At 36.4% G+C, this 21910-nt stretch overlaps 1 protein-coding gene across 3 annotated transcripts in view; it reads left to right on the forward strand.

The window, feature by feature from the left end:
• The first annotated feature begins 9939 nt into the window (after positions 1–9939).
• Positions 9940–21910, forward strand: part of LOC131074955 (isoamylase 1, chloroplastic) — a 195445-nt gene continuing 183474 nt past the window's right edge. Inside the window, exon 1 of one of the 3 annotated variants that reach the window (XM_059216531.1) lies at positions 9940–10601. In XM_059216531.1, the coding sequence (XP_059072514.1) occupies positions 10221–10601 (381 nt within the window). In that variant the 5' untranslated portion in view covers positions 9940–10220. The remainder of the gene's footprint in view (positions 10602–21910) is intronic. The other 2 variants (XM_059216530.1, XM_058011701.2) reach the window with 2 other exon arrangements.

Raw genomic sequence — 21910 nt, forward strand, 5'->3', positions numbered from 1 at the left:
AAGGGGGGGAAGGTGGATACCCCCTCAGGATGAGTTTATCAAGATTAACACTGATGGCTCATCTAGAGGTAACCCAGGCCCTGTTGGAGTAGGTGGTGTTGGCAGGAATAGCAGGGGGAGGTTGTTTTCTTCTTTTCGGTGCATAAAGGGTGGCAGTCTAATAATTTTATGGAGGGTTTTGCGATTCTTTATGCACTTGAGTGGGCTTTGGCGTTGGGTTGTAGGAAGGTGATTTGTGAATCAGATTCACAAATTGTTGTTAACTTGTTGTCAGAGCAGAAGGTGAGTGGGATTTAGTGGCAGTTGGCAAGGATTGTTCAGCAGATTCTCTAGATTAGCTCTTTAATGGAGCAGGTGTCCTTCATCCATATTCCTCAGGAATGGAATGGAGTGGCTGACTATTTGGCCAAGTGGGCCTCGGACCATGATAGTGATTGGAAAGTTGAAGGTTGGGAGCATCTCTCTGGGGATTACTGTCAGGAACTGCAGAAGATTTTCATTGAGGACATGGGTGGTTTTAAAGCTGGTTGATCTGTGGCTGGGTTGGTAGTTCTTCTCTGGGGCCTCAGGGCTCTAGTTCTCTTTGTAATGCTTGTGTCTGTTTTTCATTAAAGTTTTTACCCTTTTATTCAAAAAAAAATGGGAAAGGTTTGACCAAAATTCCTATTTTTGGATTTAAATACTTTTTTTCCAATAAAATGAAAAATCATTCATTTTTTTAACTATCAAATATACTAAACTTGCTTTTCTTCAAAAAATTGATTTTCTCAATAAATTGAAATTAACCTTTCTATTTCCAACATGCCAAAGAGGTTAAATTATTTCTATTTCGAATAAATTTAATCTTTCCTTTCAAAAAGCATAAACTAAATAAATCCATCATTTAAAATTAACCATTTAAATCAAACTTGCTATAAACAGGAATTGAGCAATATTAATGATTAATCGTACAAAGGGGACCTATTTAATTTGGTCCCTTAATTACCAATGCGTACAAGAATACATTAAATACTCGATTTTACCACATGCAACCCAAGAAAGCCAACCAGATACACGACCCACATACCCAACCAAAAGGGGATACTGACGAAGGACCGACGACACTTACTTGAGCACGACAAGGGTAAAACGAGGGTATTACGACCACCTAATCCAATCTCTAAGGACCAAAGAGGCACACTCGAACCTGCGAATCCAAGTAGAGACGAACCTCGTACCTATGCGGTATTGTACCTGCAATCTCCTGCAACCAAGAGTCATACATGCATATATATATATATATAATAAAAATGTTAGCCCGAGATTAATAACACGAATCAAGAGAACAAATAAACATACATAAGAATTGATGCAAAAACCACATTAACAGGTACGAACGATAATCAAAACATTTGACTATAACATTATAACATGGTAAACTAACCAAGGTCAAACCGAGATTAGAATCTGATTAGGGGAGGGGTACTACAAACAACTAAACTAGTACATCAAGAAAACATAGCCTAAAAAAGTAGGTCTCTCACTAAATTAACTTTAAAAAGATTGCAAACATAATGAGACGATCCAACAATAACAATACCCTTTGCAATTAAGTAATCTAAAAACTAATCCTCACACTCCAAAATCGCATGATATAAGTTATTATCCTATGACCTTAATTTGTAAGAATATGTTGGTTGAAAATTTTGCAAACTAGGAGAGCTTACAAAATTGTGGTTTCAACTATAGCAACACGAAATTAAATCTCTCTTAATTATTTAAGGGAAGGCTCTCTCTGTGATTCACTACTCTATTTTAGTAAAATAAGATACACAATTTTAACTCCTATTCTAACATGAGCAGTACATCATCCTATCTTCTTTTTCAAGATAGATGTTATTCTTTTCCTCTATTTTCAAGAAAAAAATTACAATATAGAGAAGTAATAATTCTTACAGTTTCTTTGTTACAAATTAACTTGAAAAGCAATAATAATATAATATGAATAAGAAAAGAAGCAAAGTGTCCATAAAGGCGCAAAGTCCTATGTTGCTTCTTCAAGACTGGAAAGAGTGTTTAAGCTCAAAGTCTTAAATTCACTACTGTCCTATCAACCTTTTACAAACTCTTCAGTAACCCAATGAATCAACTAATAAAATCAAGACAAATTTCAAAGTCTTTAAACTAATTCTTAGCTTCACATTCGATATTGCTTTTGTGAAATGATAATATGAAACACAAAGTCTTCAAGTTACTATTTTCCTTTTCCAAGATAACATAATAAAGAACAACGTCTTCAAAGTGTAACCTTAATATATATCAACTAACTTTATCTTTAAAATACCAATATTAAGCACAAAGTCTTCAAAATGATATTACGACCACCAATTCCTAATTTTAACAACAATAGTCAAGATATGACACAAAGTTCACAAGTTAACAAATGTCTCTACACTTTAATGATATCCTCTCAATACACCTTTACTTGAGTAAATAAGGATTATAACGAAAATGACATAAGAACACTCTCACCATAAACCACAAATGAATCCAACACAAATTCTGGATGCCAAACCTTTCTTCTTAAATCATCAAGTTTGTAAGATCACAAGAGGAACATAAAAGTTTCACTTTTGCACTTTACTTTGATAGAGTTTCGACATATAGATTAAAGATGATTCAATTCCCCTTACAATGAGCAACCTTATATATATATATATATATATATATATATATATATAGGTGTACTAAAAAAATATAGGAAAAACTGTGACTAATTCAAAGAAGAGTCCTAATTGATTTCAGACTCATGCATTGCCTAAGTGCAAAAACTAAATACAAAATGACACTTGAGGTGTCAATGTTTTATTCAAAAATGTATCTACTATGAAAATTATTAAGCGTCACTAGACACTCCATTTTGATCCTTCTTTAAGAATTCCTCAAACTTTTACAAAGTTGATTTCATTGGTTCTTGATCAAGTCCTTCATTGTGACTTGTGATGGCCCTGACCTAGATGATAAAATCTCTGAGGTTCACGTAGCGTTTCTTACACTTCTTCAAAAGTGAGGCTAGATCATCCAGATTAACTTGGATATCCACCAGCTTGTCAATAGAGGACAATGAGAAAGCTTGTTTATCAACCTCTTCACCAATCAATAAACTGAAATCTTTGACAATTACATCTTCATGGAGGGGCTTTTGATTCTCATCAAGGAAAGTGCAAGGAAGAGACAAAATCTTTTGATGATGTCTTTACCTTTATCATTACATTCTTTCTGTGCTTCCCTTGAATCTTTGATAAGCACCTCAAGTGTGTTCATCTGATGTTCTAGTATTTCTTATTGCTCAATGTACATCTCCCTTGAAGGGATCACCCCATTATCAACTAGAACATCTAACTGGAAATCTTCTAACTTCAACCAAGAGTCGAAGTCCTTCTCATGCATTTATAATTCATTTAAAAACAAATTCAAAGTCATCAATTTCAACCTTTATCTCCTCCAAGTTGTTGACAAGAGTAACTGATGAACATAGAAGATGAGCTTCTTGGCTCAGCAATCTATCCATTCATTCGCCCACTGTTCTCCCATGAGAATTTACCTGTTCAGCTTGTTTAACAACTTTCTCATCCACGGAAGAAGTGACCGACTCAATTACCTTTGATGACTTGGTAATCTTGATCAAAACCTCTGTGAGTTGACCAAACTATTTATTTAATTTATCTTTCTTCATCTTCTCTTCATTGAACATTGTTACAAGGTGCTGGAAAGAAGTTTGAGCATCTTCTACTGTACCTTCATGCTTTTGTTTACCAAAATTAATTCTTCTGATGACATAATCAATAGGTTACACTCTATCAAGATTTGTGTTTGGAGGGGGAATAACCATCTCCACATATTTGTTCTTTGATTCATCTACCTTCACCCTATATAGAGTTTTAGCATTTTTCTTACCTTTGGACTTAATAGGCACCAATTAATTAAAATCAAAATCATCCGAAGATATGGCTTTCTTTTTCTTCTTAGGAGTGTTAGACACTAACCAAGGTGTCAATGATGAATCTTCATCTACTCCAGCAGTCAAAATTTGTGTAGCCAACTCCTGTAACTGAAAACCAGTAGTAACAATGGGTGAAGAAAAGGTAACAATGGTAGGTGTATTTGAAATAGTAGTAGAACTTGAGGAGGAACTTGGGTTTCTGACATGAAATTTTCAAAATCTTCCAACATGGAAGAAGTAACCCTAGACAAATTAGGAAGGAAAACAGTATCCAGATTGTCATGAGGTGTGTCAAGGGTTGATTCACTAGTGGGAGTGGAAGGAATAACATGGATTTGAGGAGCTTGTGAAGAAAATGACACCATAGAACTCAAAGGAATGGCATCGGTAAAGGAGAATGAAGTAGTACTTGTGATATCACATGATGTAGGAGGAATACCTTAATGCATTTCTCGACAATGGGAAGTACTTGGGATTTCAAGTGCTCCCTCCTCATCAAATTCTCCTTCTTCTTGTCGTTGTTCCTTTCAAGATAATCTTGTTGTTGTTGTTCATCTTCATTTTCTTCTTCGTCTCCTTCATCAATCTCTTCTTGAGCTTGAGTCTCTTGAGTTGAAGACTCACCTTGACTCTTACCTTTTCTAACAGTGAACTTGAATTTTGGACCTTTAGGAGTCATAGGATCTTGTTTATTCTTGGTCCTTAACTCATAAATCTTTCCTTTAGGCTCTACAACATTCTCTTCAAATGATTCAGTTTGGAAAGGCTTCGGTTGAACACCATGTAGGTTCAACCAAACAATGGTATTATCAAGAATCTTTTGAAACCTGACCCTTATAGAAGTATTCTCTTTTTGGGACCATTAAATGAGAGGCAAAGGTAATCCAACAACTTTGTTTTTCTCATATGCATGATCTAGGATATCTCCATCCTCTTCAAGATCTTCAGGAACCTCAACAAGAGCAAAACGATCAATTTGTTCTACTGTTAGACGACGATAATCCATTCTTTGCATATCCTCTTCAGTCCTGCAATCCACCCATACATCCTCAATTCGATGAATATGTGTGTAGTTCTTCTTAATCTTATTCTTCATGCCCCTATAGTCAAAGAAATTTCTGGCTTTGAAGAATCTCATAGTCACCCTTCTCATCTCTTCCTCCATGGCACAAGCCTTGTAGATGGAATTGATAGAATATCTCCCTATAGTGATAGAGAACTTGAGACCTGTCTTATGATCTCCAGATTGACGCTTATGGATGGATATCATTTGATGAGCCATCTCCATAAGGATGATCTTATCTGACAGATACCTTGCGAGCATGAATGGTTCTTCATCAAAGCATCCAATCCTGATATAGGTGAATGTGGGGAATTATAAAAAAATGCAACCATATTCACTCACCACTTTCCATGCCTCATATGATACTCTCTTGTTCTGAAGATCCTTATCAAATAAGCACATATAATGAGCAAAGAAGGCATCATTTACCCTCCTAAAATGGTGCAAACTCTCCTTGAGAGTTAATTGAGTGAAGTAATTGTAAATAGTCCAATTTGACTCCTGTCACCTGTAGTAGATAGACCTGGAAAATGCCTCATTGAGGTAGCTACATAAACAAGGTAGGAAGTCATATAGAATTTCAAAGTGGTGGGCACCTTGGTCAATTGTTTACATAAAGCATATGTAATTTGCTTGCTTGCCTAATAATGTGAATGTACTGATACATCCACTTATAGTAAGTATTATAAGTCAAAAGACCTTTTACTCTATTGAGAAGAGGAATAAGATCATTGACCTCCTCAATGAAGTCACCGCGAGGAAGAGTCTTAGGCCATCGTGAAATTGTAGGCCTAGGTGTTTTTAACCAAATGTCATTTATATTCATCTTGCACTTCTTTGAATTGTTGTCAAAGTAAGCCACTGCTAACTGCATACTGATCTATAGGTGAACATTTAAAGATTGTATCAAAAAAATCCTCATCAATCTTGATGAGTGTATTCTTTCCATCAACATCCTTGACTGACCTAGTGGTAGGATCATACCTATTGGCTAGAGCCAACATAAACTCTAGATTCTGTGCAGACATGGGAAAGGCCGCCACCAAATGTATTTCACTATTAATTGTGGGCTCCATTTTGTAGGATACTGGTGGTGCTTTCACTCTCTTCAAGAACTCGTCGAGATCCACATGGCTAATCTCTGTATCTCTAATATTATCAATATTAGATGATATAGACGAAGGAGGAAAAACTGGATGTACTTCTTGCTTCTTGAATTTCATTGTTCTTTTACTAGGTGAAGGTTTCGTCATTTACAATGAATGCACTGCAACATGAGGAGATCATCATTTGAAACAATTAGCTTGCATAGAAATCTCTATTTGATAGGACAAAACCATTGATTTGCCACAAATTGGTCAAAAACCGCCAATTTGCAAGTGTGTGCACTAGGTGTAAATCAGACTTATAAGTCCAATTTACACTTAGTATAAGTGTACAACCAAAACAGGTGCATATCGGACTTGCAAGTCTGATTTGCACTTCATAAAAGACAAAAAACCAAAATAGGGGTATATTGGGTTTATATCCCCAAAATACACCAAGGGAACAACATTATAGAGTGGTGTAACTCAGGGTTATACCCCTAATTCACACCTATTTTGATGTAAAATCAAAATATCAATTAAGTGGTGATCAGGGTTATAACTCCGATTGACACTTGATAATGGAACAGTAAGGATAGGTGTCGGGTAGGGTTATAGCTTTGACCAACACTTTTTTTTTTTTTTTTTTTAAATAATAAGATTTGGTAGTGTTTGGGGTTATAACCCCGACCGACACTTATGAAAGAATTCGATTGATTTGGTGGTGTCGGGTGAGGTTATACCCCTGATCGACACTTGGGAAAACTGTGAAATGCATAACAAACAATGGTGGGGAGTCGGGGTTGTAACCCTAATCACCACCATTACTTTAAAGGTGATGGTGATCGGGTTTACAAACCCGACTAACACCATTGAATAATCTCAAAGATAGGTAATAAAAAGGGTGGCAGGACTGTATCCCCGCCACACATTGTAGACCTAAGCTCTAGTGTATGACAGGGACACAACCACGCCATACATGCAGGGCATAACAATACAAAGGAAATAAAAGAGGGTGAATCGAGATTGAAACCTGACTCACACCCTAGGTAAAACTATGGTTTGTGCCAGGTTTACAGTCCCGACTCACACTCTAGAACTAGTGTTTATCAAAGTAAAAAACAATGATAACTAAATCTTTATCATTAAACATATTCATTGAAAGAAAACTTCAATGTGTATGTTTGATGATAAAATTTCGTTACGAAGAAAACTCACAATAAAAACAAAGGAAAAAAGCAAGAGAAATACATACCACGAATTAACATATCCGATTTTGTAAGAAATTCGGTTCCTCCAAAGAAATCGAGCTCCAAAATCTCCACAAAAATAACAATGGAGAAAGATAGGGCATAAATGGGTAGATAAAAGGATAAAAGAAACCCAATAAAAAATGAATTCTAAAAATCATAAATGGAAAATCGTACATATTAATGATGTAAATTGGACTTAGAAGTCCAATAAACACTTATAATATAAAAAATGATGTAAATTAGACTTATAAGTTCGATTGACACCAAAAATGCCAAAATGACCTCCAAAGTTAAATTCAGGTTTAAAACCCAACTTAATACTAAAAAGCCAAACATAGTGTCATTTCAGGTTTAAACCTCAAATTTACACCAAGACAAGAAATACAACTTTTAAGTTAAAATTTTGAAATTTTAACCAAAAGGAGGGAAATACCAAGTTCGAATACCCAATATTCGAAGACAAATGAGACAACAAAAATGCCTCATTACTCGACTTAAGAGAAAAGAGGACGAATTTAAAGAAAAAATCATAGGGGTTATCCTATTTTCACACAAAATGGAAACAAGGACAACATAATAGAAAGCCATTATCCCATGGTTAAGTGTGCATATGATTAACTCCTCTTAATCTTACATAGTATTTGGAATAAAAAGTCAAGGTAAGTCCTCCCATCAATTCTCTTCTTATGTACAATTCCTCTAATCAATGTTCTTCTTATGTAACTCCCATGTCATAAGGTGCTCTTACACGTTCCTTTAATAAATCATAATGTAAAATCCAAGTGTCATAGAATATCATGCAAGGAATCTCATAGATTCTTACAAGGGTGGTAGCCCATTGTATAAGAGGTCAATTACAATACATTACAATAATTAAATATTATAAGAACTTGTAAGGTGTACAACACTTGATCTTAATATTTTTTTAGAGAGCATTGTATCATCACGACATCATTGACTAGCATTGATACCAATTGCATCGACTATCACCACTAATGACATCATTGAATAACATATCATCGATGCTCTTCTTATGTAATTCCTATGTCATAAAATGCTCTTACACATCCATTTCATACATTAGATTACATAAGCCTAGTGCCATAGAATGTCGTACAAGGAATCTCATAGATTCCTTCAAGGGTGGTGCTTTATTCTATAAGAGACCAATTACAATACATTACATTAATTAAATATTACAAGGACTTGTAAGGTGTACATCACTTGGTCTTATCATTTTTTTAGAGATTATTGTATCATTATGGTCTCATAGACTAACATCACCATTTGCATGATAAAGACATACTAGGGATATTTAATGGTTGCTTGACATGTCTTCAATTTTTTTAGAGATATTACAAGGACTTGTAAGGTGTACAACACTTGGTCTTATCATTTTTTTAGAGATCACTGTATCATCATGGTCTCATAGACTAACATCACCATTTGCACGATAAAGACATACTAGGGATATTTAATGGTTGCTTGACATGTCTTCAATTTTATTCACATTGTGAAACTAGTTTAAAGGGGTTTGAGAAAGACAAAATCCCTTCCATAACAAAGTCTAATGATATATTTAGATACCACCATATTCATATATCCAAAGTGAGCATATCTTAGGAGATTGAGAGCACATATATCAAATATATAAACAAAAGTTGAATCCTTAGTCACAAATATCATTTCTTCAATGTAGAATTGAACTAAAATAAAATGTGAATCATCTAACAATATGTTTAAATATTACAATCAATTCTAGTAATAAAACACCAAATTAAATCATTGAACACAATTTGTGACAAAAAAATAAAAAATATTATAATCAATTTTAATAATAAAACACCAAACTAAATCATTAAACACAATCTAAATCCATAAACCTCATTATTAATTATCAAATTTGTTTTTACTATCTCAACTCCTCATTATATCATTACTTTAACCCTAAAAATTATTTAAAAATTCTACTTTTATTTTTTCCAATATAAATCTTGAAATGAAAATAGGGCTACGACAAAAGTTATTGATCCTAAAATTTTAGTTTTCTAAAGTTTAGCAAGAAACCCATCAACATACAACACTAACAAGTTGGTTTTTCAACTATCAACTTTCAATCATATGCTTTCCAATATGATTTCCATAGTGAATGTGTTTTCTACATATCTACTTGTGTAATTTTCTTTGATACATTAAAATGAAATTTCAATTCGATGATAAATGTTTTGTTTCTATATCTATTTGTATAAATTTTTTTGGTATATCAAAATGAATTCTCAACCTGATGATAAATTAGAAAACTTTGATGATAAATTTGTATTCTTACACAAAAATGAAAATTGTAATAATAGATTGTAGAATTCTCAACATCCCTATCAACTCATCCCAACGTTACATCACATACAAATATTTTGATAATTTCCCTTTGTTTTAAAAAAGTGTAAAAAAAAACTAACAAACTTCATGTACACGTGTCTCTCAGGTTGCAGGAATGATGTGATAGCAGTGAGCGTGTTATGCCATTTACATAAATTTACTAAGCAAAGACAAAAACGAGTGAATGGAGGGGCTCAAGAGCATAAAGTGCAAAGTGAAAGCAACAAAAAAGAATATCACATCTTTTGAGCGCCAAGTAGCGACCATTGCTTTCAAAGGCGCAGCCACGTGATTTAATAAAATAATTTCAACCTCTTCTTCACGCTATCTCAATCTCACGCTCTTTTAAGTGCCTCATCATCTCCTTCAATTCATATTCTCATAATTTTGAGGGGCTTTCATTTGAACTAAAATTCAGGCATTTTAGTTGCAGATTTATCATGGAATGAAGGATATTAAAGATGGGAGCTCCGCATTGTCTTGTATGTAATGTGCCTGTATTTGCTCACGGCCACTTGCTTAGCTCGAAGAATTTGGGAGCCAGCAAGTCTGTTTTATGCAATCCAGCACCGAGAAAACCCCAATGTGATATCCTCAGAGGTGGTTTTGAGGGTGGACATGCGGTGAAAAGGATGGAAGGTGAAGTCAGAAGTGTTAGAACAGAGACGGAGAGTGGCGGAAGTGTGGCCGTGAAGGAGGAGGGTTTTTCTGTGAAGGTCTTGAAAGGTAGCCCGCTTCCGTTCGGCACAACGGCCAGGGATGGAGGGGTTAACTTCGCTGTTCATTCGTCTCGAGCAACTTCCGTCACGATATGCCTCTTTACCCTTTCTGATTTGCACAAGGTTAGTTGCAGTTTTATTATCGGTGCATATTGAATTTTTTTGGTTAAATTTTGTATGAGTAAAGTTAATTCATTGACGTAAAGTTTTTTTAAAAAGTTTTTTGGAACCGTGATTGCCACGCTAGCATCGGATAAATGTAAGACAAGTTCGCCCCATGCGGTTACCGCAATGAAACTTGCGGTTGAGGTTGGGATTTAGCTTGTAATGGTGATAGATTAAATGTCTGGAGTAATCTATTGCTACCATCAGCACTGCTGTAACACGCTTGAGTAGGTTTGGTGGTGAAGAGCTTGTGCTTGAGTCGGGGAGGTATAGGATTAAAGTTTAATCATGGATGCAAGTGTTTTCAAGTTTCTGGGTCGGTGACTGCTACACATCGTGAAATTATAAGAGCATTTCTCTTCATGCAATTGTTGAACTGAAACTTGGGGTTTAGGTTGGGATTTACATTGTAATAGTGGCAAACTAATCGTCGCGAATAAGCAATTGCCACAACAGCATTGTTGTAAGGTTTGGTGGCGAACAACTTGTGCCTGAGTGCGGGAGGTATAGGATTAAAGTTCATTCATGGATTTAAGTTTTTTCAAGTTTTTGGAATTGGTGATTGCCTCAAATCATGGAAATGTACGAGCATCTCTCTTCATGCAATTGTTGAACTGAAACTCGGGGTGTGCGTTGGGATTTAGCTTGTAATGGTGGTAAATTAAAGGTCTAGAATAGTCAATTGCCACATCAGCCCTGCTGTAACACGCTTGAGTGGGTTTGTTGGTGAAGAGCTTGTCCTTGAGTGGAGGACGTATAAGAATAAATTTAAATCTTGAGCAGGTTATAGTACATGCTCTTTGTAGTCTAAGCACAGTCAGGTGCATGGGGTGGTCTTTTATGCTGTAAATGAGCCTGCTGTCTAAACACTGTCAAATGCACGGGGCACTTTTGTAGCTTAAAATGACCTTCCCTTCCTATTATGTCAAATTAGATATTAGTGTGTACCAGTGGCTAAGAAACGTCAACTGGTCTTGGGTAATATGCCAGGCTAAATTTTCTTGTTTTAATAGAAATGTTTGATGAAATACCAACACCGGATGGTTCGTACTTTGTGGTGAAATTTTTAAATGTCTGACAAATGCATATATCGATCAAACTGAAATAAATGGCATATATCTGATCTGCTCAACATTTACTATCATATTGCACATATATTATGGTTAATGATAGATTCATTACAACTACAAATAAATAAAAAGTGTTATGACCTCTTAATGGTCAAATCGTAATAATGAATCTTTTGCTCGTTGTTGTTATCAACAAAAACACTGAACTTTCTGCTTTCTCCAAATCTGCTTTCTTCTGGTATTGCTGTTCCAGTCCTTCTCAACTGCTGTTGGGAACACTGTAGACCTGAAATGGCACTTAGAATTGTCTTCACTTAACAGTGGCGCCCAGGATGCAGGTTGCAAGCCTCCGCATAGCTTACACAGACCCCAGACCTCTCTAACAGCAGCTGTGACCTCCTTTATGACTCTTTTTCATTCTCACGTTTCTATTTATGTGCAAGGATAGCATATATAGTGCTGCGACCAGAAGTTTCAATGGATAATACCCCAAGGTGAGGGCAGCGGCAGATGATGTAAGGGTTTAGATCCTTTCAAATATATTGCTATTATTTAGATGTGCAGAATGGACACCAAATACCTCCCTTCTTTGCTGTTATGTCTTCTTCTAAACTTCCACGCTGCCTGCAGATAATCTTCAGAGATTGACTTTGCATCAGATAACACTGATGATCCCTTTTACTGTTTCACATCCAACCTTTCAAAGCTGCAATTCCATTTGTATATGGGAAATTGACAGTTTCAAATGGTACAGCTAGGGTACTCCTTAAAGGTGGGCTGCTGGAAATTGCAGATGCTGATAGCTTGCCAAACAATCTCTAGAACTGTATTCTCGGATAATGTGATTAATATTTGCAAGCAAATGAATTTGAAATCTCTTACCTTCAACACATTAATGAAATCAAATGAACTCCAATTGTTGTAAACATCTATGAATCTTGTGAGAATCCACCTGTGATTGGCTAGCAAGGTTTTCCTCCTCAAAACCAATTTTGCCATAAGGTTTTTATCCTAGGGTTGAAGATGAATAGTTGCTCACTTCTCCGAATGGGGTTCTGTAAAATGAAAATGCCAAGAATGCCCTTCCCTTCTCAATTCTCTTCTTTACACACTTCTCGAAAACAATAAAATAATATTGTCCATAGTCTTTTAATTTCTGCTAAGTGACCTTTTAATTCAACTTTACTTTTGGGCTAAAAAATAAGTCACTTTTTTTTCTCCTTATGACAATTCCTTTATAAATAATTGTATACAAGCTGTCTTTTACTTTTCCACTTTTTCACCAACTTAAATATTTAATTATTCAATAAATAATTATTTTCTATACAACTACCAAAGTTACAGAAAATATTAAAATATCCCATAATATGAATTTTGATCACATCGCCAATACCTTAAGTGCATAGGAAATCAATGTATATGAAGGTTGGTGCTTTCCTAAGATGACAAATTTATTATTTTTCCAATAAGTGTTAGTGCCTCTCGAATGTCTGATTTGTACACAGAAATTATCATTGTACTCATCTTGGCTACAGGAACTCACTGCCACTATTAGAATACTTTTTCAATAAAGTTGGTGCTCTCCAAGAGGTTGGAGTTTCCAAGAATTTTGGAATGGACCAAAAAAGGACATTGCATCTTGGAAAAAGAATTAATGTTCATGGCACACAACGGGAATTCTCAATAAAAAGTTATATAGGTCAAAGTTGTTTTGTTTAAGTCATAGCTAAGCTTGATATCAGTTTGCATATGCAACCTCTATCATGGGAGATGATAAGGGGATTACCTTAAATATTGCCCAAATACTTTATATCTGAATTTTGACCTCATGAGCATACTTAGGAGTTAATTGAATCTTGTTGTCCATGACCAATAAAGTTGTACATAAAGAAAGTAAAGCAAAATCTTGAAGTAGTGGAAATTGAAGTTTGACAAAATAATGAAGCAGTTACAACCTGAAGTTGGAACGGAATAGAACCTAGAGCTATTGCAAACTACAATCCTCTAAAAGATCAAAAGTTGGTGATAGTGCTTATGTTGATATATATTTATGTCTTACTAAGATAAAGGTTGTTTGTGTAATCTTGTGTGTGCGTTGTGGTTTTACAGTTTCTTGTGGGTGGGACATTCATATTTATGATCCATAATTGGTAAAGACATTCATGGTCCTTTCACCAATAGAAACCTTCAACAAGAAATTACGCTAATTCATGCTTCCTTTGTGATGTATATCAAGGACTATGCTAAAATGTGAAATTGAAACAACATGTAATCAATCACCATTTGATACAAAGTCAAGCTACAACAGCTTGACTTTGCAAGAATATGTAAAAGAATCAACATTAATACCACAAGAATGATAGCATGTTAATGTTGGAGAAACTTGTGGATGGAAAAATTCCTACAAGAAATAAAGTAAATGCATTTTGTTTCCTTTAATCATCAAGCAATTGACAAAATTTTTAAATGCGGTTCATTAATGGAGCAAAGAATGGCATGACTTTATTCCTGAATGACTTTCAATGCCTCACACTTTCTACTCTGCTGCTTTTTTTGCAATCAATCTATTTGATATGCAGAAATCTACTTGATGCTGCAAAAAGGAAACTCTTGCTCAATCATGGAACTATGTTTCATTCAGTAATTTGATGAAATAGTTATTGGGAGTTGGGGGACAGATTTGAAGTACTGAAATGACCTTAGAAGTGAAATGTCCATGTCAAATTTTTCTTACTAGTTAAGTTTGAAAGACGCATGGTCTTAACTTGAGACTACATGTTTTGGTAAATTTCTAGTCCATATATGTGTTGGAAAATTCCAAATTTGTGATTTGTCACTGTAAAGATGGGTTCCTAGCTAAGTTACTGAAGCAGCCTTAACAGTGGCCGTTTCTAGGTACAAGCTGTACTAGAATTGTGTATGGAGTGGAATCAATTGTTGGTTTGCACAGAGTTTGATTTGCAGCTTCAATGTGTTCTTTTGGCTCTTTAACAGTAAAGTTGGAAACCCTAAACAACTGTTGCAGCAAATTTTTAAAGGTGTATTTTGTGTGACATTTAGTTGCAAATGTGGATTTATTAGTTGTGAAGGTGGATTTATCAGTTGTGAAGGTTAATTTATCAGTCACAAACGTTTGAGCGGAGGCATTTTGGGGTTGAAATGAGATCTCATGGCATTTTGGAGTTATCAATCATGAGGGCACATGAGAGTTGGAGTGAGAAATCTGAGTATCGTGATGAATTTTTTTAGATAATGTGCGACAAGAATCAACAGGCCTTGCTGCATAGGGCGCATAAATATTAATGACAAGTATTGATAGGTGCTTTATGAAGGAAGGAAGGAGGGAATGGATACTATTGGGCTGAGGCATTTGGCTCTCTCATAGGCATCTCACCCATTATTGATTGGTGCTATTAGTATTATCTACACCAAAACAATTGGGCTTAGGCTCTCCTCTATCGATTGAATCAAACTAATCTGGGGTAGGAAAGAACAAATTCTTTTGAAGGAGGAATTAGTCTCTCTCAGACCTATTTTGAATGGTTTAAGCCCTTAGGGAATGCAACTCTCGATTAGGAACATATTGTTATAAATATTTAGAATTTTTATATATTGTAACATTTTAATTTTATGTATATATTAAATATTTTCAATACACTAGTCTATTATATTTAAAAATAATTTTATGTATATATATTTAATGTTTTAAATATTTAGTCGATTATATTTCAAGTTATAAAGAAATGGATTCCTCTAACTTTGCCTCTACACTGTACCTTTCAAAGAAATGGACCAATGTATGTCAACTATGATGTTCTCCTCTTCCAAATTGGTGTTATAAGGCTTACCTTGTAATACAAAGATCCTGACTATGATGCCCCAAGCTGCTGGTCTATTGTTGCTCAAGGAAGGTACTGCTAGTAGTAGCATCATACCATGGATATGACATTTCTTTCCTCTGAATCAGAAATATAATGGCAGGGAACCACCTTGTTTTAGCTAAAAACTTCTCAACAATGATAATGGGCTGTAAACTCCACCATGCAACCGAAAACTTTTTTTTGGCTGCAAGGGAAGTTTGTGCAATGCTCGAAATATTGAGGGCAGCAGATTTAACATCATGAATCATGCTTAAAGTGGCCCTTGGCTAATGTTTATTGCAACCAAGACTCCTCGTCATTATGTCAAGTTGGTGGTTCTTGACAAGAAGGTTCCATCTAACAATTGTTGCATTTGGTGGCCACCCTAGGAGTGTAAAGTTGAACTCATCTACATTAGACCAAACACCATTTAGATCAATCATCTTATCTTTGGAAGAAGTTATGTTTGTCACCCAATAGTCTTCCATCATGACCATCATAGGATCTCCTTGAATGCTTAGACGTTCTAGCTCCTCTCCCTTGGGTTTCAACTCCACAATATACTCTCCCATTGTATGTATCATTGGCATGCCCCATATTATGCTGAACTCGCCTGTGACATACAAGTTGCACTCCATTATTCCACATATTATGCTGAACTCTCTTGTTAAAGTACTACATGAAGCAGGTAGCAAGCTCAGCATTTGACATCAACCAAGGGATGTTGTTTTCAACACCCTCAAAGAATTAGATGGATGCTTGAGCATAATGGAGTAGTCACCTTCAAATATGTTGCAGCTGGCTCTTGCTCCTACAGTGACTTCTTTAGGTCAACATAGATGGTTGAAGAACTCAAATAATCAAATCAAGCTGATGGTTACTTCGTGCTTAAGTGAGATAATGAGAATTGTGGCATCTCAAGTTCCATATGACAATGAGACACTGAAAGAGGTTTTGCACCTGATTGTAGATAGTTTTCCAGACCTTGATGACATCAGAAGTATCCATTATTCAAGAAGGGTTGCCATACTGAAAATCTTTGCAGAAACCAGTGACCAATTCTCTATTGATTTGGGATTGCAAGATCTGATCTACAACATGGTTCATCATTTCTTGGTCACAATCAGGAAAGAACATGATAAAGATGTTATTGCAGCAATGAAGAATATTATTTTTCGTCTATCCATGAGTGTGATGCTATCTCTCATGCCGTCTCATCTATGCTATTGGTTGTTTGCAAACAAGAATGAGTTACTTGTACTGCTGCATATGAGTTGGGTAATAGTCTGTTCAAACATTGAGAGGGAAAATTGAAGCCTTATTTGAATAAAGAAGAACAGATAAAAGAAGAGAGATTCAATTTAGAAGTTGAAGAGGATACCTTGCCTCATGATGAATGCATGACAGATTTCCAGGAAGTCTTCTTAGATGTGCATGCATATATACATGCCAAGGATAGATGCAATGAAATTGACAAAACAACTGTGAATACACATGTAGAGCTATCCAATGAAGTTAATACAAATACAAAAATAGTGGAGACAATTAATGATGGACTTGAAGAAAACAATAAAGATGGTGATTTTTTATTTTATTTCAATGACAGGTGGTTTTTGGTTTGACTTCCAAACCAAGCCTATGAAGAAAGATGTTCATGAAATTCCTTTTACTTCATATGCTGTTCTCCAACTCAGGAGCCCTGCATTGAAGATGACATTGAAGGAGCTAAATCTGATTTTTCTTTTCTCGAAGATGGTCTAGAGCAGATTCCTAGTGACCTTGGTGATTTGGGTTGTCAACTTTCTGTTGAAGAGTAAAAGGAAGAGGCACAGAAGGTTTATGACAGCCTTGGAAACATATTTGAAAGGTATGAGATTAATTCTGATAGTAGTTCATCATCTTTGTTTGATCATTATTGGAGAAGTCAATTCTTGGTAGCCACTGAAGAAGAAGTGCAAGTTTTATCTAGAGTGGATGACATACATAGGCATGTGGAAAGTTTAGTTCAAAACATACCAAGAAGTCAAAAAGAGCTTAATGTTACCTTTGTTGATTCACGAATAGTGAAAAACACAATGGAAAAAATCAAGACGACCTTCTTGCATGTAATCCATGATAGAAATATGGCTACTAAAGTAGTAGAGGAGGCCTTAGATTTATACAAGAGAATAAAAGTTAAATTGATAGATGTTCTAAAGGCCCTACAAGAATTAGAAAATCAGATTGTTGTCACTCATCATTTTAAAGAATAGGAGAATAAAGGAAGGGCCGAGGAGATCAAGGAGGTGATTAAGGAACTTGAGAGCATACAAGAGGCCTATGATCTAGACCATTGTCCCAAAAGCTTAGAAAATAGAAGTTTGGATCTGTAGGATGACTGGTATGAATTTGGAGTAAGTTTAATCTTCAGTTTGCTGACAATCCTTTGTTTGAGGTAGATGCTGATGTGACTTATGGTGATCCACTCTTTGAATTAGATGAAAGAACTCTTTCTGATTCCATTGATGAGATTGGAGTCGAGCATAGGATTTGCGATCCTGGTGCATCTTCCAACAATATGGAGATGAGACAAGATTGGAGTTGTGGGTCAAATTTTAGTGTTGCTACCGCTGTCCACTTCTCAATCGATTTTCACAGGATTGCAGTTCATGGCATGTAGATGGATGGGATTCCTTCTTCAGTCCAATAGTCAAGTATTGCATGGTTGAGTTTGGTTGTAGAGGAGATGACTCTTGAACTATGTACATACCCATGCCTCCTATGTTTCTTGAGGGATTACATAATAATTACCGCTGCCCTTGTTTTTGATGGCATTGGTTTGTGATCAGATGGATTTTGAGCCATTGTTAGCTTTATGACATCTTATTGTGGGAAATTTTCCTGGTATAGTTCAGATTTTTGCCTCCACCACAGTGAGTAATAATTTTCGTAAACGCTCCATGGTATTGATATACATGTCTCTCCAGATAAGACTATGATGATTGCTGTGTGTTGGGTTAGATGGTGTACCCAAAATTCCCCTTTTGATACCGTGAGGGAATATGTTGAGATTTTTGTTTTATGGTTGAGTAGATTTCTTTTGCTGTTGCCTAGGAATGAGTTTGATATAGATATGAACTTCACTAAGATGCCTTGGCAGGATTTGTTTCATGATATTTATTTCAGCCCCTTCAGGTATGTCAGTGTAGGCCAAAAGCTTGGACTGATGGTGAATGGTGTCTGTGGGTATTACGAGTGGTTTTTTGTCCCACTAGAGTGTCAGCATAGGTCAACCTCCTCGTGGATACGTAGTTGTTCAATCGTGGGTAGGTCCCAGCCTTGGGTACATGCCTAGCAGGAATCCACACCACCATAACATTTTGGCTGGGACATCATAGCCCACCACGCTCTGTAGGGCTCGACCTTGAGACCTTGGCTCCGATATCAAGCAAGGGAACTAGATGCCAAAAACTTGGATTTATGGTGAATGGTGCCAATTGGTGTTAAGAGTGGGGTTTTCATTCCATTAGAGTGTCAACGTAGGCCAACTGTTATTTTAGGATCAGACTGATAACAGAAAGCAGAAAATAACAAATGCAACACACATAACACAACAGTACCCTGGGAAAACCTCCCTCTTGGAGGTGAAAAACCCAGCAACAAAAGATCTCAGATTATATTAATTAAAGTCAGTAGCAGATTTACAATCTTGCTTCACACATGAAGCATACTTCAAATTAGAGCAAACATTAGGGCAACTTATCTTGCTGTAGGCGATACAATATGCTGAAGGCTATGTCCTTGAATACTTCACTGCCCTAGATGAAGCTCACTGTTACTGTGAATGGATTCAGCAGCCTTGAAAGGAAGTTCGCTAGCCTTGTATGATGTTCGCTCAGCCAAAAAAGTAATCAGGATGAATTTGCTGGACTGAAACATTAATTCGCTTGACAAAGGCAGATCACTGATCGCTGACCAGTAGGGAAAGATAGTTCGCTGTATGTGAATTGGTATTGAATGATTACAAATCAACTTGTATATATATGCCTCAATGCCTCCTAATAGACCTTAGGTTGGCCTTATTGTTTTGGCGCCAAGAATAGGATCAGACCTATAAATTACGAGTTACATTCATATAGGTTTTGTCCAATAATTACAAGTTATATATGATGCCCGATTAGGGCCAGACTTGAGCAATGTTTACATTTCAAATAGAACCATCAATATGGCTAAGGCCGACAGGCCACTTAGCCATCAAGTGTACTAGGTCAGCCTTAGAAGGATCTAACCTAGCTACACATCAACACTCCCTCTTAGCTAGGGAGGATTCCTTCTCAATAACCGAGTCACATAGTGACAACCATCATGGCTACTCCCATGAAAAATGCAAATGAACACAACCACCATGGCTACTCCCAGAGGGTGGGTCCACCATGGCTACTCCCAGAGGGTGGGTCCACCATGGCTACTTCCGTTGATGGAAACCAAATAAACATCATGACGTTCACCATAGCTACTCCCAGAGGGTGAACAAACACAAGTGCTAAGTCTTCCATGATATCCACCATGCCTACTCGTAGAGGGTGGATCCACCATACCTACTCGCAGAGGGTGGATAAACACAAGTGCTACATCATGGAATTTCTTCCATGACATCCACCATGCCTACTCGCAGAGGGTGGAACGAGGGCTTTCACCTCAAACTTCTCTCACAGAGAAGAGTGCATTAACCAAAAGATGAGGCTTTCTGAAGTTGAAATGTTAGGCTCCCTCTGAAGCTGAGATGTCAGGCTCCCTCAGAAGCTGAGTAGACATTTCCTCCTTTTAGAATAAGAAATCTTTTGAGTTGACATTTGAACTTGGCTCCTCTTGAGGTGTCCCTATGTCAACTTCCGCAGAAGAAGCTAGAGGAGTAGACCTGAATTTGCACTCTCGAGCATGGTGACCATACTTATCACACCTAAAACTTTGAATGTGAGATAAGTCCTTCCTTTTTGATTCTGAGACAGGATCTGATTCTCTGTCTCTATCCCACTTCCTTCTTTTGCCTCTTTCCATACGTGTAGCAAGGACTTGATTTTCCACATCATAATGATCACGCTCAATTCCTCTTGCTCTCAATCTTGACTCTTCTTGAATGCAATCCACACGAAGACGATCAAACTTGGGAAGTTTCGATCTTGCACTAATTCCTTGAATGTAAGACTCCCAGGATGCAGGAAGACCATTAAGAGCCAACATGGTCAAGTCCTTGCTGTCAATAACATGACCAATAGAAGAGAGCTGATCCCTCAACTCAGAGATCCTCATGAAGTAAGCAATAACAGTTTCTCCTTTTTCCATCTTGATGTGATGAAGCTGTTGCTTTAAGGCTAGAGCATGGCTTGTGTTGTTGATCTCATACATCCCTTCCAATGTCTTGAACATATCTTTGGCGGAAGACATCTTAGAAATGATAGGCACAAGGTGGTCCTTCACGGAGTCAATCGGGATCTTCTTTGCTTTGACAACATTCTTCTTGAATTGGAGTTTCTCTTCTTGATCTTCAGGTTCAGGCTGATTTTTTCCTTCTACAAACTGAAGTAGATTATTCTCTTCAAGTGCAATAAGAATTCTAACCTTCCACGAGGTGAAGTTCAAAGCTCCGTCAAGTCTATCTTCAACCTTTAAACCGGTCACCATCTTCAATGCTGGAAATTGCTTGATGAAGGTGAAGTAGGAGAGAGTGCTTTGCTGTTGTCAGACAGTCTGATCACAATCGCTTCAAACCTTGCTCTGATACCATGTTATTTTAGGATCAGACTGATAACAAAAAGCAGAAAATAACAAATGCAACACACATAACACATCATTACCCTGGGAAAACCTCCCTCTTGGAGGTGAAAAACCCAGCAACAAAAGATCTCAGATTATATTAATTAAACTTAGTAGCAGATTTACAATCTTGCTTCACACATGAAGCATACTTCAAATTAGAGCACACATTGGGGCAACTTATCTTCTTGTAGGTGATACAATATGCTGAAGGCTATGTCCTTGAATACTTCGCTGCCCTAGATGAAGTTCACTGTTACTCTGAATGGATTCGACAACCTTGAAAGGAAGTATTCCAGCCTTGTATGATGTTCGCTCAGCCAAGAAAGTAATCAGGATGAATTCGTTGGACTGAAACACTAATTCGCTTGACAAAGGTAGATTGCTGATCAATAGACAGAGTTAGTTCGCTGTATGTGAATTGGTATTGAATGATTACAAATCAACTTGTAATCATTCAATACCAATAGGATCAAACCTATAAATTACAAGTTACATTCATATAGGTCTTGTCCAATAATTACAAGTTACATATGACGCCTGA

The sequence above is a fragment of the Cryptomeria japonica genome, chromosome 2 (assembly GCF_030272615.1).
Source record: "Cryptomeria japonica chromosome 2, Sugi_1.0, whole genome shotgun sequence".
NCBI classification, from domain to species: Eukaryota; Viridiplantae; Streptophyta; class Pinopsida; order Cupressales; family Cupressaceae; genus Cryptomeria; species Cryptomeria japonica.